The 25,663-nt window shown below is 41.3% G+C and overlaps 1 protein-coding gene across 1 annotated transcript in view; it reads left to right on the forward strand.

The window, feature by feature from the left end:
• Positions 1–20,722, forward strand: part of arhgap10 (Rho GTPase activating protein 10) — a 58,830-nt gene extending 38,108 nt beyond the window's left edge. Inside the window, exons 18-23 of the mRNA XM_010775546.1 lie at positions 4,808–4,967; positions 7,296–7,437; positions 9,616–9,781; positions 15,421–15,507; positions 16,985–17,076; positions 19,326–20,722. Of these exons, the coding sequence (XP_010773848.1) occupies positions 4,808–4,967; positions 7,296–7,437; positions 9,616–9,781; positions 15,421–15,507; positions 16,985–17,076; positions 19,326–19,414 (736 nt within the window). The 3' untranslated portion in view covers positions 19,415–20,722. The remainder of the gene's footprint in view (positions 1–4,807; positions 4,968–7,295; positions 7,438–9,615; positions 9,782–15,420; positions 15,508–16,984; positions 17,077–19,325) is intronic.
• The last annotated feature ends 4,941 nt before the right edge of the window (positions 20,723–25,663 follow it).

Raw genomic sequence — 25,663 nt, forward strand, 5'->3', positions numbered from 1 at the left:
TATTAACCAAATTTGCCGTATTATTAATTCCTGCTAGCAGGCAAGACACTAAGAGGTCTCGTGTGTACAATACATAATCCGAGTACCTTCACTTTGCTCCTTCGCCTTTTTGTCTAGACACTCCCAGACACTACATAAAACACTTTGTCTTCTTGTCGAATTATTTACGTTGCCGGAGGAGATACCTCTCGAGCGGAGAGAGGTTCAGTAAATTCGATTTCACCCAATAACTTGGACTTCGAGCAACGAAGACGGGAGAGCTGATGCCCAGATCCTTCGGCTGGTTCTTTCAAGTGTGTGTCTACCGGTCAGGCCGGGAAACATCGTATAATAAAGCTATTGTCTACTCGTCTGCGGTGACCCCGAAAGTTAGATGTTATGTTGTCGGTGCGTTTTTGACGCCGTAAACATGTCGAGGAATACCCATGCGGTTAATCACTTCACGAAATAAGGAGACACCACTTTGCTAGTCCGTGACGTGGTGCCTCCTTTCGCCGTCTTTCAGTGGACCTCATTTCTCTTGCCCCGAAGCGCAACGCACGTACCGAAGGAAGACGTCCATTGCTGCTCTGCGGAGACCGCGCCAGAGCAAGTCCTAGCCTTTTATGTTAAAGTTATAAAACGTGTGAAATAAGGGTGAATAAGGATCACACGGTGACCAAATGCCACGGCGTACGGTACCACCGTGCGCACGGTCCCAACCGGCTGGGGTCACTCCTTATGATTCAAAATTAATTTACAGGAGCTCTAGTCAATTTTTTTTAGTCTTGGGAGGTCGATTCATTTTGAAATAGAGAGACTCAGTTAACTTTCACATCTTTTTCTCACTTTAAAAACTCTTCAATTTGCCTGTCCACTTCTCTAAAAGTGTGAGTTTTACACTACTATACGTCCTCTCGTCGTCTCGTCAATTTTATCGAAGTTTCCTACGGGAAACTTCTGTTTTTTGTAACCACTGTGAGTGTAAATGATTGTAGAGACTTTTTGGTAAAGTCTATCCTCACAACTTTAAGACCGAACGAAGGAAAGGGGACGTCCTGTACGGTGTGTGCGGTTGAAGTCTTTTATAGGCTGAGAGAGGTCAGACATCTTAAGGTGACCTATTAGGTTTTAAGTTAAAGTTATCGCGACGGAAAAATGGTCTCCGATAGGCGAATATGACGGTCTCGGACTAAGACGTCGAAAAAGATACTTTATTCTAGGTGTGGTCTGAAAGTGACGGAGGTCCCTTCTCCCTAATAAATGAAATAGAAGTTAAACGAGTATAAATCAAATATTTTTCCGAACGACTCCATTTTGGAACATTACAAATCGCTTTGTAATAAAGATTTAGAAAGAAGGATAGATTAGAGTGTTTTACCTCACTACGTGTATCACCAAATAGGTCCCCACATATCTCATTAGAGTTCTCTCCCCGAATTAAACTCTCCAGGTAAAGTAAAAGGGACGTGACCGCCCGACGTGTTTGCGTACGGCTTGTCCATATGTGTTAGGAGGGAGATGTTGAAAATTATTAATATTTTGTGGGTTCTTTTCGTTTTCCTTTCCTTTCAATTTCGACGAACACGTACTAAAGAAGAAAGGGTCGTCAGGTGAGTCATCTGCCTCTCTTCTACCTCACTGCGTCCCTTTTCCCCTCACTTCTCTCACCCTCACTCCTCTCTCTCTCTCTTTTCCGTATACACCTCACTCTTACTCCTCTCTGTCTGTCCTTCTCGCCTCGCTCTCTTGACCTCTCTCCCCCGCCCTTAACCCATCGACTTGACTACTGGTTCCTTCATACTTGTGAGTGAACCGGTCTACGAAGTAACTCGTCGCGGCTCCTAACAGCTAAGGAGAGGCCGATCAAACACCTGGTCGTACACCTGCGCCCAATCCTACGCTCTGAGCTCGATCGGCGCGCCGCCACACCTTAGCGTCTTCCGTCGGCTACGTACGTCCAACTAATTTAATGGTGTGTAGAGACCCACGCGTTAATCTCGATGTTAGTGACCGGCTCAGCTAATCACATCGTTAAAATCGCTCTCGACATCAGGACACAGTAGTAACTACATCATCTATGTTTGTGGGTAAATAATTCGTCAGTACCTTGTTACACATATAGATATTGCATACAGTTAAGTCTAACAGCAGAGATGTATGATTAAACGTTACTATTTAATAAACATTCGTAGTCACCGATTAAATATAGATCATAGCTGTCCTTTGTGTTAAATAATTTTACAATAAAACACCTGATACTTTTAACTCCTATGGGAATTTCTGATATTTATTCAGAGGTATGACATACCAGATAGTTCATTATACATTTAACCTTATTACCGTAAATTGACTGAGCTTGTAATCCTTGTTTGTCTCCTTAAAACTATACGGGATGAAATTAACAAGGGACGTGTAACAGAGGTACTACACATGGTATATTAGGTGAGAGAGTAGCCATCATATTCCTCATATACTCGGCTGAGCGTATAGCGCGTATACTCGTCCAAATTTCAATTGACATTTAACATACACACGTCACCCTTTTATATTCCGCGATAAATATAGCGCGATGACATGGAGGGACGTAAACCGTCTCCGTCCGACGGTGATATATTGCCATACGACCGCTTACTCTATCGAAATGCAATGACCCGAAGTCGAGATACCTATAGACACTGTCGCACTTGCACATATTTTCACAACACGCATGATATCTCTCCTTGGAGTATTCTAGTTAGAGTAACATTTATTGATAGTAAGCGAATGGGTTCGAGGTTGGTACGGAACCGTAATGAGGACATTAGGCCGGAGAGTGGCGGGCAGGGCCCGTGGGTGGAGAATGGTGCGCCGCCCAAGGTCTGCTGTTGTGGTCGGAGCAAGGGCTGTCGCCTAGTGGTTCTCACTCCGGTGGTCGCATGGCGCGGCGTTTTCATTTTCACCTTGGGCTCTCGTGTCTTGCTCGTCGGTTCTGTCGTGCGCTGGTGAATGGCTCTCGCTCTGTGAAAGGGAAGGGGGCATGGGTGGACAACTTTGTGGTGACGACATCGAGTGACGGCCATGCAGCAGACGCCTCGCGTGGCAAGAAGTGTCAGAACGGTTCGAACTTTGTCAAACGACACGAGACTTGTGCGATGACAGGCTGAGGGGCAGTGCAAATGCGTCGTGGGTCACTGTACAAGGGGCATGGCGATGATAACGTATTTACCTATTGTGAACTTTATTCAATGACTTTGATACGTTGAACGAGACGAGACTTGTGACAATGGTATTTGAGCCCTGCGAAGGAGTGTTGTCGGTAGAGAAAGGGCTGTTTAGGGGAGACACGTGCTTGGGAACGTATACCAATTATTTGTAATTTTGTGGGAGCGGGCGAATGATGCAGGTCAGCGGACCGGAATAGTCAGGCCTGAATGGGCCAGTGAACGAAGAACCAGTGTGACCTTTAAGATCCATTTTCGAAACCTATTCGGAGTCGTATTTACATATCCCAAAATAGAATTAATTAATATATATGTAAACTGGGTGTCTGTAAAACCAGTTTAAGAAGAAACGGAAAAACAACTAAAGGAAAACAGAAAGAGACGCATGGTCGGAGGCAAGCACCACCTGGGTACCTGCTTCCACCTCAAACTAGGTTGATACTCGCGCAAGTCAAGGTGGACTTTTCTTGAAGCTGCACCAGTAGCAGATGTTCCTGATGTTGTTCTTCCAGTGGGTTACTAGTTGCGCACGGGCAGTTGAGGACCTGGGGTTAGTTCCTCACCGAGTTCAGTGCAAATATGTTAGTCTTTTCTACAATGTTGAATTTCCAGTGGACACAATTTTAGGAGATTGTTAAATTCGGCATCATGTAAGTTGCGCTGACAGGTCCACACACTGCTTCCCCGCCCTCCTGCTGATAGTTCACGAGCGTCCAGCACCTCAACCCCCCCCCCCGTTGATAATTCTCGATCGTTGACACCTATGGTTGGCACGCAGATAACAATTTTTTTTTTAAATGGCACTTCATATGAAAAAGGTTGCCGACCCCTGGTCTAAAGTAAGGACCTAGTGTTTAAATGATGAGAATAACCACTCCCAGAAGTATTGATAGTTTGTGGTTGGAGTTGATTTGGACAGCATCGGTGGGTGTAACCTCAAAAAGTCTACTTCCACAAATCTTTATTTTCTTTATTTTATGTTAAACCGTAGTATGCACTGTAGCGAATGATACGTTCCTAAAGTAATCCCTGCAACATCCTTTTTGTATTTCCAAAGCAATTTTGGACTTTTGATATTCTTGCTTATTGTGAAATTGCGCTTTATAGGACAAAACAATACATTCCTGCAGTGCTTTTTATCAAAACTAAACTGCCGTGCTTTAAAGAAAGACCACCTTCCTGTCAAAATAATAAAAACCATTAACTTTTTAAAATGAAACATTGACCTTTAGGGAAAAGAGCAGAGGAGCAATTTTGCACAGGAATGCCTTGTGTTTAATAAGTAAAGCTGTTATCTACTAACTAAATTACCACTTCAATTTCCACGTAGAAACCAAAGCCATTTCAAGGGTGTTTTCAGGCAGCAGCCAAGTCACACAGTAATTGATATTTCCTGCTACTATGTCAGGAATCCATTCCACTAAAATATGGTGTAATTTCCCCCTTTTATCTTAGTTCACCCCTCCCTTTTTCTGTAAAGAATTAACATCATGATTCATGAGTATGGTCGAATCAAGTTGTTTCTTTCTTCAGTACTCTCATCCTCTCCGGACAGACATCATCAGTACAGTGAGTTATTACATGGGGAGTAAAGTGTGTCTGATGTGAGCTGTTGTCTTCCTCAGGGTGGCGGCTCACAGTAAACAGAACCTGATGACTGTGGCTAACCTGGGCGTGGTGTTTGGCCCGACATTAATGAGGCCTCAGGAGGACACCGTGGCTGCCATCATGGATCTGAAGTTCCAGAACATTGTTGTGGAGATCCTCATTGAACACGATGAAAAGGTAACACTCGAGACTGGGATTCAGCAGAGAGCAGTGTCGACTATGCTATCAATAAGTTATAAACCAAACTATCCCTGAAAATGTCTCATAGCAGTATGGCTTCCTATGAAAGTTATCGCTACCTTGTCTATTATAAAAGATACTTTGTTATTGCATTATCTGTTTGATTGGTCAGATCTTTACTGGACTGACTGCACTTTGGAAGATTTCCGTGCAGTGTAACATTTTCTGTATTATTATGTTACGACTTGAAAATCATATGTAAATCAGGTGACACACAGCAGTGTTCATCTACCTGGGTGGCGTGTAATTGTATTGAAGGATATTCAAATACATGTAAATATGCAAGCAAGGCAAAACAGCTACTGTTTAGAAGCCCTAGTCTCTGTACTGAGCGCTTTCTTACTATTGCTCAGAAGTTTTGTATTTGTATTTGGCAGTTTCTCTTGGCAGAGGGGTGCAAACACTGTACTGTACCTGACGCCAGCATTTCATTTCATTTGAGTAAGAGTCTCAATTAGGGTGCATGTGAAGCTCTTCCCTTCTGTAGATCCACTTGGTTAAGGTTGTTTAGACTTATGTGTACTTGCATAACAATCCAGCTTCAATCCAGCTTCTTTAAGCAAATACTCTTGCAATGATAATGCATCTTATTACTTAGTGGTCTGTTTGGATGCATGTGTATCGTATATATTGCTTGTTTCACAAAGTAATGAGCAGAAATACCAGATAATAACACGTGTACCACATTTACATTTGACCTTTGGGAAAACATACCCTTCACCACGTCATTAGGGTGTAGAGAAGTTAGACAACAGTTTAATATCCATTTTTTTATTTAGCCAATAGGGGGAGCCCCAAGTGCTCATACCAGGATTAAACACATTTCATTCTGTTCCTTTTCAGTAGGTTGATTATTCCGTAGATTACCAAATACATTTGATTATATTTGGAAGGTCCTTTTCCTGCCTAAACACATTTATTTAGCTTATGAGATGTTTCGTAACCTGTAGTTCATGGGATCGTGTAATCTCCCCAGAATGTCATTAATCGGTGTCAATCCTCGGAGCGGGATAATTGTCTGTGTCAAAGAGTAAAAGGTTTAAGATTAGTTTTGTAATCTGTTTGGTGCGGCGCTGCACCCTGTGTTGCGTCAGATGGAACCAGGAGATTTGAGGTCCTTTTTTTTACCTACAGCTTCATTAAGTGGAAGATGATGATGTGTTGTGAATAATATCTGAATTCCCAAGCTCACAAACATAAAATGGGGTGTGGGAGGCTACAGAGTGAAATCAAGCATGGTATACAAATGTTTTTAAAACAACAACAGCAGCAGCAGCAGCAGCAACACAGTGTGTACAGCACCACTCTGAGCCGCCCAGAGGCATCCAGCAGCGTCCAGGTGATAACGGATGTAGTGTAAGAATGCAGCAGGAGCCTTTTTAGAAAGTACAGCGTGTTAGAGCAGGGGGGAAGTCGAGCAGACAGACACAGGCATTAACTTCGCTCAAAGCTTAGTCCCACTCCAGACTGTTGATACCCCCAGATACCAGCAGTAGACTCTGCTTTACATTCACCTCCATCTTCAGAGAGGGGCGAGAGAGGGAGAGAGGGAGGCAGCAGAAACTAGTCTCAGCCATATCAGATTTCTCACTTTTTCTATCTGCCTCTCCTAAAAACTTTCTCTCTCATGCCCCCTCCTTCGTGTCTGCCTCCCCCGTTCACACTCACTTCCTCTGCCACTTTCTCCCCCCTCTCTCTCTCTCCTCCCGTTCCTCCCTCCCTCCTCTCCTCGTCTGTGATCCTTTTCTGAGGCTCTGCTGAGACTTCCTCTCCTCTGCAGCCCTATTCTCTTTTAACTCCAGATCTGAAGTTTATATGTAAACAGGGCCCGGTGTAAACAGGCTGCGCCAGTTGGCCGGCCCTCCTCCAGTCCAAACCCTGTTTGTTTTACTCCCTGCTCTTTCCGAGAGTGGGTCAATATCTTTGAGGGGAAATGTCACCTTAACTTAGAACCCAGATTTCTGGAAGGAATGTGATTGCGTTACATGTGGAGCAGCTCTTGTTTATTTTGGCACAAACAAAATCTTCTCACATGCAGTTTTTAGGGTTCAATCAATGAGCTGCTCGGCTCTCCCTGGGAGAACATGCTGCGGCTGCAAATGGCCTTTTACTATTCATCTACTGCTCCATAGCCTGTGAGTTTAAACACCCTGTTCAGCTGAGGTCAGTCGAGGACAAACTGCTAATGCTGTTTGACACCAAGAATATCTGCACTCTGCTTTTAGTGTCGGTAGTGACTTATTGTATTTATATTTTTGTATTCAGATCTTTACAGATGCTCCGGAGTCGTGTCCTCTCTCACCTGCTGCCCCAGAACTCTCTGCTCCCACGAGGCAGTCCAAGAAGCTGAGTCGACAAAGTCGGCCCCTGGCTGTCTACAATCCACAAGCTCTAGATATTCAGACTGGTAAGAGACACGCACATGTGCACCTGTTTAGCTTCACTCCGAATATATTTGAGGGACTGAGTCGTGCAAACGTTTTATAAGATCATAGCAATTGGCAATACTATTGTTTGCTCTAGAACAAAGATTGGACCTTCGGTTTTAGATGTAAACTACAATAATGATCCAGAGATTATGCAACTCAAATATTCATTTATTGAAGGAGCAAAACAGGTTTAAAAATAAACAGAAGTCCCCCCCCCCCCTTGTAGATGTGTGTGAATGAGAGTGCGGGGTCAAGGGGTTTGTGTTTATATGTCACTGTACAAAGAAAACACAGTACTTTACATATACTTTTTTGCAAATGTCTGTTTGATATCTGTGCGGAAACTAATAAAACGATTTATAAAAAAAAAAAAAAAAAAACAGAAATAAAATGTTATCCTGGAAAAATGTGTTTATGAAATAAAAGATAAGATCGTTATCCGTATATCATTTTGAGTTGAAACAGAAGCTCCCTAGAACAGGCAGCCAACGTTTTTTTGACAAAGATCAAAAATGTGTTTATTTAGTAGTAATTTTATAGTAGTCACTCCATTTACAAGGTCATCAACGCTATTTACATGAATGTAGCTATCGCGATGTTAAGCTACCTGGTTTGCCTAGAACTTTTGAATGGCAGGAACACCTCCCCACGTAGCACCACACAATGATCACTATCAACACCTCTATAACAGCGATAACGTATTTGTTGCAAGCCAAGGTACCTAGTATTACCTAATAAACTGGCAAATGAGTGTATTTACGCTTTATTACTGCTCGGCTCTGAATTAATTCACTAATGATTAGCCTCTGTGTTCCCTGGTGACCACTATGGACCCTAGCAGTGTTTGCAGAAGACACACTGAACTCTGTTGCCGGCTATCTGTATTAATATGTGAAGAGAGATTAAATTCTTTAACTGATTTGCCATTTCATCTATTAGTGGATACAAAAGGGAGACTATGAGAGGGGCTCTGGCTGTTCATCAGGTGATCTGATGACCCCAAAAAATCTAACTCCAACTATTTCTGATTCATTGCCAGTCAAATCCCTTCCCCTCCATTCAAAAGGAAAATCTAAATCTGCTTACCAGATAGTCTCTCTTCCTCCCTCGCGCCAACTTTGAGCATGGGGTATTATATTATCAGGGATAAAGGGCCTAATCCTCTTTTAACCTTTGTATATGAGTCCCTCATAATGGTTTGAAAGCAAGTTGTCTCTGCATTCAGGAAGTGTTTGTGAATGCTGCATGAGTTTGTGTTGTGAAGCCCTACAACAGGTAGTGTAGGTGAACATTGTGGGGAAATCAAATTCTAATTATTTTAGATCATATTAGCAAGCTTGTTGGCAAACAGTTGTTTATTTACATATCTAGCAGTTACAGAGCAATATAATTCACTTGGTGCTGTGTTGCTGTTTACCTGGCAAATCTAAGTCTAATATTCACCCTCTTCTTAGCTCCGTGTGGTCTCCAGTGACTTTTGAGGCATATATCTGGCTCTTACAATGCTCAATACTCCACTTTGTTCAACCACTAGTCACCTGTCTGCTATACGTCGCCAAACGGGTGGTGTGACCTCTTTCACATTGTGAAAAGTCAAATTTGAATTAATACCATCTAAATGAAGTGAACACATTGTACATTACTTAAGACCTGTGATGGCCCCCCAGATGCATGCATGGTCCATACAGAATGTATAATAAGCCAATTCTATCTTAATAAAAGATGTGTTTTTGGTTTAAGCTTTTTGATATATGTTTGCTTGGGGAAAAAGAAGAAATGGTAAAAAAAACAAAAACTTTTTTAACATTAACAGCTGCTTCCGTGCCTCCCCCTTCTCCCATACGCAGTATCTTTACTTGACAGTAAAATTGAAATAAAAGAGCTCAGATCTCCCTCGTGTTTCTCCGGTTCCCGTCTCAGACTGCAGAAGAGTATTATCATGAACAATACAACCTTGCTTGTAAGTCACGTCTGTGTTGACAGCAGTTTGATTCATAAAGTCCCCTGTTGATGCAGCTTTGCCTTATACCTTGATCAATTATTCAACCGTTTTATAAGGCAAGTTCTCATCAGTAAGATGGAATAGGCAGCATTTTTACAGTACAATAAAATATATGTAATTAATGTTGTAATTTCCTTTTTTCTTTAAATCTCAGTGTCAGTAGTGGAAGATGGACCCACCCTAGCTACAGATGAGACCTCCATGGGCAGCAACGAGTCTGTGTCGTCTCAGTCGTCGTCAGCCTCGGCCTCGGAGATCTCCACAGAGAAGAACGACCACATCCCGCTTCTTAGCAGCCTCAGCTCAGGCAGCAACTCCAGGTGAGAGCTCAGCTATGTTCAAAGGTGCAGTCTGTGGTTTTAGAGAATGGTTGTTTATTAATTGTTCTAACACAAAAACAAATAAACCATTCCTTTCAGAGCTTCTTCTGAACATTACAATGTGCCAACAAGCGTTCCTCTGCCACCATTGCTTGTCTTTTTATACATCCATGTCCTTTCCTCTGTGCTGCCTGGAAATGAGTTTTGAATCTGGGTTATGACACTTTGTTGGCTTCACATTAACAGAGCTAGGGCTGTGTATAAACACCAGGTTTCTTTGCAGTGCTCACAGAATAGACAGTTATTAGGCCGTGAGGAGATATTCACTTAATCTGCCAAGAAAAGTGTATTAGATTAGAGTTACAGGCTCAGCCTTAAAGTCCAAAATCAATGTGACTGTGCATCAATGAAAATGACTATAGTCATAATGAATCCACAGAGTTTACGTTCACATGTGGGCTGTGTCTACCGAATGGTTTTCAAATGAAATTGCATATTTCTTTTTTAATATTTTAATTACTGTTTTAGGATCCAATGTTTGAGTTGTTTGGATGCTTATTGATCCTTCCCTAGTGCATCCATTAAATCACATTCTATCGTATTCAGACATAGAATACATTCAGAAATAGCATCATATAAGATATAACACAATGTGGCAGCAGCGACACAGTATTTAGCATCGACCAAGATTGATTTTTGAACATTATAAATTCAGCAAATAAGTCCCATTGAGAGTCATCAAAAACGAAAACATTTAAAAGCAACAACTTTGGGCGTCAGCTTCAATGTTAATGCTTTTAGTCAGTTATAGTTTGTCCTTCTATTTCTGTCTCTTAAATATAATAGAAGGAAATGCTTCATCAGTTTGGAGCTTTGCTCCCTCTGGCTTCTCCTTTCTGTCCTCACTCTCCCGACTAAGTCCTTGGTCGTTTTTGTTGTTTCCAGCCCGTGACTTGCCCTGAATGCTGATGTGAGAGATGAATTATTGGGTTATACTGCAGATGTTAGACTCGCTGCTGTGTCATGTCTACAGATTCACCTTGAAATAGACTTTTTCCTCATTCACCGTCCCCTTCTCCTTCTCTGCCAGCTGAAAAGACCTTTATAAATAACGTGAAATCCACAATGTGATTCCTTTCTCACTTTGACCTCTGTGGGTATGTGCCCCCCTGTGTGTGTAGGCATGTTCACTCCCAGTGTTTTCTTTAAGTCGCAGGATCAGATGAGCAATACACTATTTTCTGTAACCAACCCCTTTTTTTGTATCCTGTGGGTATTTCTTTTTTGCACTTTCCTACATATGTGGCATCATGTTGTAGGACGGAAGGAGCAGCCAGGAGGAGGTCGTACATCTCAGCTCTTATTTGTTTGGGAGACAGGTGGCCGTGCGTTGGCCGTGTAAATCGTATTGACATTGGGGAGATATTCATCTTGTTTACCCTTATAGGCGCAGCCCCTGTCCCTTTATGAAGACTTGCGCCATATGTCACAGGGTGTCGCCCTGGCTTTGTTCACTCATAAATCTTAGCGTGTGAGATGGTGGAGACCTGTTAGCACAGCACCTCGCTGGCCTGGAACCCAGGGATTCGGCTTCAGTCCGGGCCAAAAAGAGCAGTCGGGAAGGCAACTGCTAGATTACTTCCAGCAACTCTCAGAAATGTATTATCTGCACTTCGGTGTGCTCAAAAGTGCACCTGGAAAACAGCATATTTTCACCGGTTTCCTGCAGGATAGCTGCAGCACAATCTGCCTGGTCATACACAAATGCATCCTGACTCACTATATCATGCCATGACTCTTTGTGGACTCTGGCATGATTTATCATCTCCGTCATTTTCGATGTCTTGCCTCATTTCTCCGCTTCCCCCTAAATTCAGTCACAGCTTCTCCCCGTGGTACTGTCGCCTCAAGTCCTTCCCAATGACTTTTCCTTCCTCTCTCCTGCCCTACCTCCAGCCCTCCATGCCTCTCGCCGGCAGACAGCTGTGGATCATAAAATGGTGGATCAGAGTTTATTTCCTGCCCACCCAAACTGGCGGTGGCTGTGCGCGCTGCTTGGCTGATGGTTTGATCCCACTTTCTACTAGAAACATTACTAAATCCCAGCGCTGCCCGTCTTCCTTTAGTGAAACGACAGTTGATAGCCCCACTCATCCCCGCGTAAGATCCATGCCAGGATCCACATGGCCTGGATTCAGCAGGGGAAATTCCTGCAGTAATGAGAAGCAGCAGTCTCTGCATGTTGATGAATTTCTCCCTGCTACTAACCTGGCAGCGTGGGACACAGTGTGATAACCCTGATGTTTAAAATAATAAACCAGAAGACCTTCACTTCACCTTGGAATTTGATATTCGCTGTCTTGCATATTAAGATATATGCTTATAAATACTTCCCAACTTTATATTCTTTCAAACCTGTTATGTATATTACAAACATCTCATTTCATTTAATCGTTTATTTGAACCGGGACAATGCACATTAATGAACATTTTAAACAAAGTAATGCTTTGAAATGTAAATGAGCCGGATTTTAGCTTTGAGCTAATTTCCATCCGTAATCCCGTCACATACAACATTTATGAACACAACATTTATATACATGGCAAACAGAAATACATGATTTTCCTTAAAATGATTGTTCAAACCCATTTAGTGTATTTAAACATGTTTTCAGAAGAAGCTTAGCTAGTCTTGTGATGGGTGAAAACAAGGGATGAGCAATTCAAAGCTTGATGCTATTTTTGCTGACGAGAAATGGCAAACGATTTCCCTCGGTTTGGCTTAGCTCTAATTGTGAAAGCGATTTTGGAATGAATCCATTTACCTCTGGTACATTTAACAAGTTTCTAGGGCAGCCATGTGGCATGCGCTGATTTCGAACTGTTTCATCTTTAATTATTTAGATATCTGTTTATTTTGAAAGATGTTTGCAGATCTGTATAATCCTCTTGCAGCAGGAATAAGCATTTAAGATATGCGGACTTCTCTATCTGAATTCAGTTGTCGAGTTTGTTGTGTGTTGGTTCACCTGCAGGTGGGTGAGGTGTGGTGTTCCTCTGCTCTCCCTCCTCTTGGCTGTGACCCAGCAGACAGTGGTTGTGCTTGGGCCCAGGTTAATGAGTGGATTTGCTGCACTGCAGCGCACGTTCCCCCCATGCTGATATGGAGCAGCTGAGCACCACAGTGGCCCCACACTGCTGCAGAGCTATAAATCAGCCACAGTCAGGCCAGGCCCGAACAGAACGGCCACCGCTGGGGATGGACAGGCGCACCGGGAGGGAGGCAGGGGAAGAAATTGCGGGAGGAAGTGTTGAAGAGGGGGGGGAATGAAAGCGTGAGCCCAGTGCCGTGTGCTCACCTATGCCTACATAAGATCCCCTACCATGTTCCCCCACAAAGCTCTCTCTCTTCCACCAATGCCAACGTAACCACTCTTCACAACATCCTCTCAACCCCCGGCCCCTCCCCAGCTGCTCTCTCTAATTGCCTTTATTAACGTCTCTATGGGAGCGGCAGCTAGGAGCAATTTGCTCATTATGTACTGTATTAACACTGGCCTTGGGGCAGGCATGGAACACAGAGGGAAGCCTGGCTTGGACTCCTGCTCTCTCTGCTGCACTCTGCCTTTATCAGGACCCCTACCTCCATCCTGTAGGGGGTCATAGACTCATTGGCCCCGACAGCAGCTAGAGAGAAGCACAGCTACAACTGTAACCGATTAAGCTTACGGTGAAAGTGTTTAAACTTTCAATGTCCATGTTGTTTTCAGATTATGACTTAAAGCTCATAAACAACGACGCTAGCAGCACATGATTGCACCATCGGCTTTGGCAGAGGTCTGAGCTCTCCGATTCTAGTTTTTAATGTACTCTATTTCAAGAGATACAAAGTGTAATTTTAATTGTGGATGTCACCCTAGTTGTGGTTGAACAAAGGTTTGAATTACTTTAATACTTACAGTAAAGCAAAAAACTGGCCCGTAAATATAATATTCCTAAAGAATGATTCATTCATGACTGTTAGCATCTCTTATCCTGAATCCACCCTATTCGTGCTCAATCCAGATATTTGAGTGAGTGAGTGAGAATGTGTTATCTGTCTGGTCTGTGGACTCGATGAGTTTGCGGTTGGACAAGTTAATCTACAACTACTGTATGTTAGGAGTTGGCTTAAGATGTGGAGCACAAGACATTTCAAAGCTTTGGTACAGAAGGTCAAATACATTTCTTTGCTTGAGTTTAAATAGAAGACCTTCAGAGAAACATATCAAAGACTCTCTTCATGTTTTCCTCCCAGGTTAATGTCAAGAGCCAGTCCTGCTGAAGAGCAGATAGAGAGAAATGGATTCTTTGATTTATGAAAGCCTGTTGTCCTTGTTATGGTGATGCATGGACAGCCTGCACGCAATAAGCAACAGACAGCCCCTGTAGCTGCTGTACAGTGGAATGAAATATGTGGGGATATTGAATTGATCTGCTCTGTTTACCTAAATAGATCTCAAAAGACGAGTTGACCCAAGGGTGCAATGATTTATTCTATCTTGAATTATGATTGTGAACTTATTTGACTTTGCCTTCATGACACAGAATTGACAAAACATCTCAAGGTAGCGCAGTGAAAACGTTGGTGGTTGATGGTGACGAAGCAGTTGTTGTTCTCGATGGGTGTAGAAATGTATTTTCGCCTTGTTCCCATATAACAGGTGCCTCAGTATAGCTCACCTTTTGCTTTGATGCCACCCGCTTACAGTAGTTGCTATCAAAATTGAATAACTTAACAATGTATGAGAATACATTATGATTGTCTTGGCGAATTCCTCACCTTCACTTTGTTGAAAAGCCAACACGTTGAAACATTCTCACTGTCTTCCCAAGTGAGAGATCTAAGGCTTTATTGTCATTGTCACAATAGCTCAAGAATTGCATTTAGAAATTAATATCTTAGGTCCCATGCTCCAACAGTGCATCATACTATACTTAAGATATGCAAAGGAATAAAGAAATAAAATAGGGCAAGAGACATACAAGTGAAATGGAAGAATAAGGAACTATACATATATAACATAAAGCTGAATTTAAAATAAATACTATACAGTAGAATACATAATGGATGCTGTAATAATATATACATATGTGGATATTCTTAGAATCAGAATACTTTATTTATCCTTGGGTGAAATGAGGGTTTGTATCAGTTGCTCCATTTTATAATAAATAGATATGTATCAGAGTGAGAATAAGAAATCCTTTATTAGTCCCGCAGCAGGGAATCGGTACATTAAATGAATTAATATTAAATATGGAGACAAGAATATGAAGACAGTCACACGTTAGTAAATAAATGAAGGTGTTGAGTTATTATACAAATGTATGATTTGCACATGAAATAGATTTTTGCACAGTAGAACTTCAATCACATTATTTAACCATAAAAGGTAAAAGCAGACTTTCCATATAAATACAATAAACGTGTATCTTCAGAAATGTGTACAGTGGTGTATTATCAATGAAGAAGGTAATGAATGGAACAGTTGAAGAATGGAATAAGTTATAGAGCCTTTTGTCCCCTACGCCACAGTCTCTTTCCACACAACAGACATCCCCATAGTGTGTTTTAGAGGTGTTTGTTTTCTCTGCAGGGAACCCACAGCAGGATCTTCGCTGTCCGCAGCCCCAGAGAGCCAACCTGCCTCCACCACAGCTGAGAAAGAAAAGCCAGAAGAGAGGTACGACCCCTCCTTTATATTTACCTTTTCCCTCCCAACTGTATTTAATCATTGACTTCTTTTCAGTCTTTATCTCTTTCGTTTAGTCATCTCCACACTCTGGCTAAATGTCACACTCTGGGATTCTTTCACTCTCTAAGTTTTCACTCACTTGCTCCATTTCTCGTTTCCTCTCCTTATCTTGCATGTTCACTCAACAGAATAACCTTCTCCCTCGCTCGTCTAACATCTACTTGAAGATTTGCACATCAATATTTCCCCTGACTTTTTCCATGTATGTACTAGCTGTTCATTTGGCTTGCTTTGAGGAATGTTAATGTATGAAGTATTGGCTCTAGCCGGGGCAGCAGCGGCAGCCTGTTCTCCTTTCAGTCAAACCCCAGATACACACAGAGGTATTTAACCAACAGGATGGGACTGTGCACACCGTCCGCCCATTACACTGATCTATTGCTCCGCTTCCTTCAGACCTAATGATGAATTCATGTTTAAACGTTATCGAGTACAATCGTAAACAGCTCGGTCATTCTTTGGGCAATCCATTAATGTTATTTCCTTATAGAAATACAAATCCTCATTTCTTCCAAATGTGTTTCCGCCAGAAAACCTATCCAATCCTCAATTCAAGAGCTCGGCTGAACATTGTTGTATTGACAACTTTGTGACCACAAACTTTTTTTTCAATTTGAATATCTTCTTTTCACTCTCTTCATCCTACATTGTCGCTGCTCGGCAGAGAGAGAGAGAATTTGAAATATTTATCAGGGCATCGTGAATTGAAGGCAGAATTTTGACATGGTAATGTTTCTGGCATTCAAGATAACAGTTTGCAGTGGTGGGCAAAACAACCTTTTTGTGGCAATGTTTTTTTTTTTCGTTATGTTTTCCGGAAGCGCAATTGCATAAATACGCCTTTTTACTTAACGTTTTCAGAGTGCGGTGAATATGGCCTCTTTGACGGCGCTCTTTGACATCAAACTGATTTAAAATGCAGCGTCTGAGCCCACAAATGTGAGTTAAAAAGCTGAAGCAGCGTGGAGAGAGATTTCTATTCTACCTCTGCGTGTGTGCAAAGCTTCTTTAGAATCCCCCCGCCACTTTTTAATTATCTCACCATAGATGGTTGTCTGCTGTGCGGACCTGATGTGTGGCTGCCTTTCTGGCTCTACAAAACCTGTTACAGACAGCGCTGAGCTCAGTGTGTTGTGTGAGTGTGTGTGTGTGTGTGCACGCAAACAGGTGCGTGCGGGTCTGTTTTGACTCACTCACTGCTCTGTCTAGACTGGAGATAGGGCAAGACAAGAGTGTGTAGCGGCCGGCTCCTCTCTTTTTAGTTTTTTTGCTTATATTCCAGCCTGGCCCGTTGCTGCTGTTTCAGGCTAGTGAGTGAAGGAGAAGCAGGCCCCGGGCCCAGATTGAACCGTGCGGTAATCCTCCCCAAAGCTCCGCCAGCTCACTGATTGCCTTCATTTTTCAGTGTCACCAGCAGGAAAGCCAAGGCAGTGTTCCCATGTGAGGCTGAGCACGACTCTGAGCTCTCCTTCCAGGTCGGCGCAATATTCAACGCCGGTAAGTGTTATCGCCTACACCAGTCGCTCACTCAGAACCAGCCCCGGCATATTGGATTTGGAGGAAAAACCGAACACCACAATCTGATCTTCAATCGAACAGAGAGATGAGACGAGGAGAGGGAAAGCAGGGGGGGGAGAGCAGATTTGCTCTTCAGTGTGTCTGGAAGAGGCTCCACTGAGCTTTAATCACTCGCAGAGGAAATGAGGATCTTGTAGTTCCAATTTTTTGGAGACACAGTCAATATGGATATGGTATATGCTTTACTCGGAAATGTGGTGATTGATAAGGTCCCAAAATGCAATGCAGTCCTGGTGGGTTTTTTTTCCCCTTTCTGCTTTAAAGGTTCCATCAGATTCTTTTTGGACATTTTTAGCATCCGCTGTCCTGAAATATAAGTAGCGCATCACCCATCAAAATTATAATAGTATAAAGTTATGACTACGATGTCAAAATCTGACAGCAGCCATTAATAAATATGGATTAGACGACTAAAGCCCTCCGTCAATCATATTATTATCTACTGTACGTACAGTATTTCCTGTTGTGAGTCCTGCACTTTAAACCCATCAATGCTTCATGTTGGTGGAAGGAGTTTGAGTCAGGATAAAGGCCTATGATGGCAAAATGTGTGTTATTAGAAAGTGGATTTCTAAATCATAAATAAGAACACATATTATCTGAAAAATAATAACACAAAATGAATAAAGAATCACATTTAACATGTTTTTAATTAGTTTAAATTAGAGGAAATTATCTTATTTTGTTGCTTAGATGATTTGGTTTGTGAAAGTATTGCTGAATGATTTATGTTTGTTTTGTATTTCGTCTTCGAGTTAGCTCCAAACAGAGTTCTGTTCATACTCTGCCGTCAGCAGGCTTCACAGGAAGTGACAGACATGTGACATTAATGTGACATTATGAGGCTCCTTAGCTCTACATCTGCAGTATGTTGAAGACCCTTGACATTTTGCCCGTCTATTCAGTTTATTATGTGTGTGTACTTATGGGTTGTTTTTGCCTGAGATATATGTGCATAACAAATGAATGTGCAAAGGGTCAGGAGGTTTGAATACTTGAGCTAGCCACGACTGTACATACTGTATAGTTTGCCTACAGAAAAAAAATCAACATATGTTGAAGTTTTCTCACCCTTAAACTGAAAGGAGAACATTGCCCTACTTATTTATTTTCTGTAAGGCACAAACTGTAATGACTGTTGGTTAGGCTTGGTTCAGTTTAATGGTGTCATATAACTATACCCAGTCATGTATAAACCAACCACACCGTACACAAAGAAAAACAGGTGAGAGTTAATGCTGAGGTTTTAAGTTGTGTGCTTATTGGAAAAAGCACACTGACTGTAGATCTAGTTTATTCTTATATCTAGCATCTGGTTTATTATGTATTGACTAATGAATAATAAAAACACATTTGGCAAAGAATATCCTAAAGATAGCAGCAACATAATCCCCTCGCAGTTTGTTATCGTACTCAGATAGGGGAGGGGGTCTTTGTTTTTCTGTTGTTCCTCATTTTAATGGGGACAAGCTGATATAAAAACACCTTTAACAACGGCGGAAAACATTAATAATTCAGAATGACTTTTCTTCCTGTCGTAGCTCTTGCATTTGAAGACAGACCTGTCAGTCAATTTGGAAGTAAAAGCAGGTTCAACGTGTTTGGTTGGTTTTGAATTTTGGTGGCGGGTCAACTCTTTTGATTACCTGTATGAAAATAAAATGTTCTTGTTCATTCCATTCACAATACACACGAAAGCCCTGTCGATCAACACATGTCTTTGTGTCGTGAGGCTGACTGAGACATGTTACAAGAAGTATTGATTTAGTTTATGTCTCCATTTTCCTTGGAAGTTCTCACTAATTGCAAATGCTCTCACGATTTTCAATTGACTCACTTTGGAGACATTTTCAGGAAACATGGCACTGAAGTTATCTTTTCTCCGACACACCGCCATACTAAGTAGCTTTGTCTTGCATCTGAGGTTAGACTGAATTTTAGAATGAAATTGGATCTTTAAACAAAGCTGAAATGTGCAATGGACGTCTCAGTGGAGTTTAGTGTAACAGCATAATCACCGCATCCTCTTCATACCTGCGCTCTCTCTGCTCTGATTCATGCTGTATACTCACCCGAGGCACCGTGTCCTCTGCTCTGCCCCCTCCCCTCTCTGCTGTTGCCCCTCCCACCCCCCCTCCCCCTTTGTGACGCTGTTTCCTCTCCCGCAGTGTTCAAGTCGCGGGAGCCGGGCTGGCTGGAGGGCGAGCTGGAGGGAAAGAGGGGCCTCATCCCTGAAAACTACGTGGAGTTCATGTAGCGGCAATCACAAATATTTATGGACAAATTATTATCACCTCCCCCGGGAAAGATATGCTGAGATACAGGTGCTTCAACTCTGACATTCACCATAGAGCCTTCTTTATCCAATTCCCTGAATTATCTCAAGTAAGTGATGTTATTACAGGTGGACCATTCTTCATAGTTTCTCTGTTTGAATTTACTTTGGTCGAGTATCCGCATGGATTTCAGCATTGCACTTACGATATCCTGCCTTATACAAAGATGCTGTAGCCTCTCAAAATCCAGGTCGCTTTGTAGCAGCAGGGAAAGAGCGTCTCTCCGTCAAAGGCCTCGCTCGCGACCCGAGTTATACATGGTATCCATGAGCTCCCAAGTCAAAGAACGATCCAGAAACCGTAAGGAAGAATGTCGGCACTTACTGTAACCTGTTTTTGTAAAGGCAATTTTTGCAGCTTTAGAAACTCTCGACAATGATGCTACGTTTTGTTTTCAGCTTTTAAGAGATTAGAGATACTGTTCCTGCCGTGCCTTACCGTCAGAACACCCAGTGTAAATGTGTCCCGGTGTGTATGAGCATTTTATTGGAGTGTTACTGCTTTCACTTTGAAATTGTTGTGTTTTCTGTCTTCTTAAGATGTTCAAAATGAGGCACATTGCTACAGTAATTGTATTTAATTTAATTGGCACATTGATTGCATGACTTTTGAATTCATAAACACACTCTACTGTTTTGTTCTTGGCGCACTCCCTTACAGAAACACAGTGATACGCCTCTGATGACTGAAAAGCCTCGTGTTTTAACACTAGGGACATTTAAGTTGGCAGTCATGATTGATACCAAGTGTTCTGTATCTGTTTAGTTTATTTTTAAAGGTTATTTTAACGTTGCTCAGTTTCCTTTTGAGCAGATAAATGAGACACTCCCACAAAGTTAGCATTTTGGTTTAACTATTTTATCTTCAATGTCAGTGATACAAATCAACATTTTATTAACAGCTAGACCAAAGAATGCAGTATTTTACATCCGTTCAGTGTACATAGCCTAAGTATAAAAATATATATGACTGCCAAGTATGTTTTACAAGCGTCTGTTAGGTGTTTGTTTTTCTTATGGATTGGTTTTAGCATGAACACGTCTGATTACAATTCATCCCTCAGCTGTTAAACAAGACACTTACATTTAACATTAGAGCTTTGGTTCAAGTGCTATAATTTAAAACATTGATTTATGACGTTTGTAAAAGGCCTTGACTTCTTTCATTGTTATACCTTTGGGTATCCTGTTGATCAATGTTAAACAAATAAAGATTGTTTTTGTTCTTTACTGTATGTGATGAATGTTGATTTTGAAACTGAATTGTTGTCAACATTTTTCATTTAACAATCTTATCTCAGGCAATGATTTAATTCACAGAAGTTTCAGCAAAGTTATTGAACTGGATTTGTTTTCTAAAACAAGTTACAAATATAAAGTATGTGGACAAGAATAAGGTCATAAAAGTTTCTAAACTAGGAGATATAATAAGTGTTAACTTTTTATTTGGGGAGTATAGCCAATGTGAAATCCAACACTATTTTTCATTTGGTGATGACTCATGTATTTAGTCTCTGAGAAGTCCCACAGTTAAAAAACTAAGAACACCTTTCACTGCAGCCAGGGCTTTCACGATAAGCCATGCAGTGCAAAGTTATCCTGCCTCTTTATATTGACCTGCGCTGGTCAATCTTACCTATACTCTAACATAACTTCCCAAAAAGGAATCAAAATGAGATTGTTACCTTGACTAGAGAAACTCAGACTAATCCACCGTCCTCACCGATTAACATCTCAGCCTCATGTTAATTCCTAGACTACATCACTGTAACTAATTAACACACGAAGAGCCTCCAGACTTGCTGCTTTAGCCTCAGTTACATAATTACTACGTCCATCAGCACACTTAGACCTCCAGTTGGTCTGTTGCTGCGCTGTTTAGAAGTATAAACACATGAAGATAGTAAAGGTTGGAGCTGTGGTGTCAGTGTAACATGTGACCACATCACCCTGAAGCAACTGCAGATGCCAGGATTACATAATGAAATGAGGGAGAGCTAATGAGATGGGCAAGAATATTCCCCCACTATCCATCCCTCAGGCCCTTCATCATCAGCTTCCCTCTGCCAGAATACTGCTGAATCATTGAGACATCCGCCCCGCCTGCCTCTCACTCTGCTTTGGACTGTCTGTCAGAGAGCGGCCATGTTGCTCTGCTTCCTCTGCCTCACCTGTCCTTGTCTCAGGAGGGTTTGAACTATTTCTATCTTATTCTTGGCTTCCTTCTTTCTCCTATTGCTTTCCTACTCCTCAGTTAAGCAAAGGACATCATTGGTAATTTGGTGGTCTGCCAGTGAGCTGCCTAAATATCACTTGAGTTTGTGTTACCTGTGTCTATGAGTCAAAACTGCTCCACCAAATGGAAATCTGCCCAATGATTGAAGGCAAACCCTTTTAGACACTATGAAGCTAGCTAGCAGGAAAAAAAATTGAGGATGGCCAAGAACATTGTCTCGAACCCCCCCAAAGTCCTGAACAGAAAATATTAATACATATAAACAGAAAATACAGAGTTTAAACCAATGTAATTGTACATTAAACATAATGTACATTAAAGTGTCATATATAATATTGTCATCAGTTATTTTAATATTTTGTTAAATGTCCGCGTCCTGTGTCTTGTATTAATGGGGTCGTTTTTGTGCATGTAAATGGTCTGCAAAGGTTCAAATCCCAAAGTTCCCTCCAGAGGGAGATTCTCCTTCCGCTCTGCCTGAAATACTTCCCCTGTTTTTTGCTTTTGTACTTCGTAACATAGTGACATCACTATGTAACAGTTTGCTTATGTTAGCTAGCTTTACAACACATTATAAGTGATAGGCTAAGGGGCGGGACATTTCTAGGTTTCAAGAGGTTCGCCAATCACAACAGAGCTGGCCAGCTAACCAATCAGAGCAGACTGGGCTCTGGTTTCAGACAGAAGGTGAATAAAGGTGCTGCAGCACAGGCGGTATGAGAAATTAAACAACCTTTTTGAACATTTAAGCACGTAAAGATGTCACAGTAGAGACACAAAATACAAATATAAACCTGAACATGAGCATGATAGAGCCCCAAACTTGTTTCCTTGTCGATGTTGCAAATGCAGCGGCTTTGAAGCAAGACAGATTCAGGCTTGATCTGACAAAGTATTATCGTATCTTATGTGAAGTATTATGCATAAGCATCTGTCAGTCTGGGATTGCATGCATACTTGGGCCAAACCGTATCGATTTAGACCAAATGTAATGTAAGAGCGTTTGAGTAAAACTCCAGATGGATGTTTTATTTCTTATTTCCTGGCTGAGTCCTGGCTGTGTGCCAGCTGTCCTCTGCCTCCCATGACGCAGTGTCCTTCAGCCTTAAAATGTAGTCCAACGCCGTGACTCAGCTGAGATCCAAGCCTACAGCAGTTTAGCTCAAACGATGAGCAAATGACACAACTAAGTGCCACAATTGTGTTTCCCAAAAGTGCCCGTCTAGAAGCTCTAACTCAATACATTCCTGCGTCTTCATCTGGTTCCCTTAGAGTGCTCAGCCTCTGAAATATAAACACAATAAGATTTGATATATTATTGGGGGTGAAAACTGAGTGGGAATTTGGAGAAAAGTGAATTTCAAACAAACGAGAGTGTGGAGGGAAAAAAATCCCCCTTTAGCTCAGAGTGGGCTACAGAAGCCGCCATGTGCGCGGGCGCAGCCGTGAAATCAGCCTGATCCAATAGATTCTGTTTATCTGGCACGACTACAAGTGAAAGCAATTGGAAATCTGGGGGAGATTTGGAGAAGGCTGTGGATTCGGATAGCGAGAGAGAGAAAAAATGAGCAAAAAAGTAATACTGTCTGCTCTACAGTCTGGCAAAGCAGGCGTGTTTTCAGATCAGCCTTTAACAAGGTTAATGGTGATTTTTCTCCACAGGCACCGTTTTACTGTAAAAGCCTCATCTTCGCATGCTTTATCTCTGTCATTTTTACTCTCTTCTCTTTCCGTTTCTCTTTGTTCTCTTCATTTTCTCTCCCGCTGCTCCAGATCATCTCTATTTTTCTATGCTAACTGTGCTTTTTTGGCTCATTATCCTTACCCAGCCACTAAATGCAGCTGTTTCAAATTCACGCAGATCAGACAAATAATTTTTTAGGCCACCTTTTCGTAGCTTCGGTCTCAGAACAATTTTCACCTAAAACAAATACATACAACCAACAAATTACATCACATCAAATAATCAATTTTACAGTTTTATTAGAATCTTGCAATAGTTTTGCAAACACATTATGGCAATATCTGCATCAAGATATACAGTTGTAACTGGTTTTATTGGTTTATGGTGAAATATGTCTACCGTATGTTTGATGGATAGTTATTGAGAGAAATATTGTACAAAGCATCCGAGTAAAAAGTAATTTTTGGAATTGAAAAAAAGCATTTGTATATTTCATATTAATAAGAAATGCACCGCCATGGCTGTGGAGATATGGCTTAGTCTCTCTTCCCCCGATCATCGCCATGAATAGAAAATGGCAAAGATGTCACACAGTGACGCGATGGAGACCTGTGTGACAGCTGAACACGTCCTGACTCATTCATCATGCCTAAGAGAAGTCCATTTAGATGGAGACTTTGGAAATGACGCTGCTCATTACCATATCATTGCAGTAGGTGTGCATTGATAGCCAGTATATAAATAGTTCAATCATTTTTTTCCCTTTTATAGGTTTAGTTTGACAATTTGCTTTGTTGCAGAGGAACAGATTAGGAGATTTATACCACATCGATTCATAATAAATCTAAAGCTACAGCCAGGATAGCTAAACTACAGCCAGGAGACGTTAGCTTAGCTTACACGAGTCAAGAAGAAGTTATCTCAGGACACTTTCCAAAAGCAGGTATACGCTTTTTGATTTAAAAAGACCTAACATATCATTCCTCCATTAGCAACATCGAGCAGAGCCGGGCCCAGTGTGGATGCCAATCTGCCCTTTTTATAGCTTAGCATAAAACTAGAAAAAGGGTATAGCCTGACTCTGTCTACAGGAAACTAAAGCTCAATAATTAACATGTTATCTGTCTGTTTAACTCTTTAAAACGAAGAAGTCAATGTGATTAAAGTTTTTGTTTTACTGGGGGATGATGTTTTGGACTATTTCTTAGCCAAGTGCAACGACTTCCTAACAATCCAGTCAAAACCCCCATAAAGCTACAACTTAACTTTTTTTTAACTCTTATTTATTTGTCAGAAACAATGGTAAGTGTACTTTAATTTTGTATCCGTTAGACAGTGCTAGCCAAGCTGTTTCCTGCTGCCTCCAGTCTTTATGCTAAACTAAGCAAGCATTGTCCTGGCTGTAGCTTCATATTTACCGAACAGACATGAAAATGCCAGCAATTTTCTCATTTAACTCAGCAAGAAAGGGAATACATGTATTTTCCAAAATGTAAAACTATTTTTGAAAAAAAAAAAAAATAGCAAAAACTATGCATATATATTTGAAGTGCATGGGCTGAGAATATTATTGGTAATATTCTTGTATAATCAGGAATCTAATGTGTGAAGATTTGACGTTTTTTCACATTAACATTCTTTTGGTTTTGTTTTATGATTGAAAATTATTTTGGCAGTTAGTGCAAAAGGTTCAGTTCATAAACTGGTCAAAACCTGTCATTTTTAAACTGGATAAAGTTGGTCTACAGTTTCTACATTGATTACTTTATTTCATTTCATGTGTGCATTAAGTTTTGCTTTTTTTTTTAAAACTGAAAAGTAAAGAACTCTCTTTCACATTTTCCAGTTTGAATAGTTTGTGATTTCTTGATTTTATTGTGGGGCTCATCAACAATACCGCCACAGGTTAGGAAATAATTTCAACAGCAACAACTCAAGGATCCATAACTTGACACATCTTGTTACAAAAAAAAGAAATACTTTTTGATTATTATTATTTTTTGTTTGAGCCACTTGAACAATGATGCAAAAAGTAAAAATAAAAAAGATGCGAAATCAAATAACTTTACTGAATAAGAAGATAATAAATGTACTCTCTCTAACATTCAGGTAGTAAGTTCCATAAGTCTCTCACAATGTATGATACATTCATTTCTCTACTTGGCCCTTTCTGGCGCCAACCCTCACTGTAAAATTTTCTCTGTGATCCGACACAGAACATGGCGAGTGGGAAACACACATTTTTCCAATA

This window comes from Notothenia coriiceps, unplaced genomic scaffold (genome assembly GCF_000735185.1).
Source record: "Notothenia coriiceps isolate Sejong01 unplaced genomic scaffold, NC01 NC01_scaffold00015798, whole genome shotgun sequence".
In the NCBI taxonomy this organism is placed as follows: domain Eukaryota; kingdom Metazoa; phylum Chordata; class Actinopteri; order Perciformes; family Nototheniidae; genus Notothenia; species Notothenia coriiceps.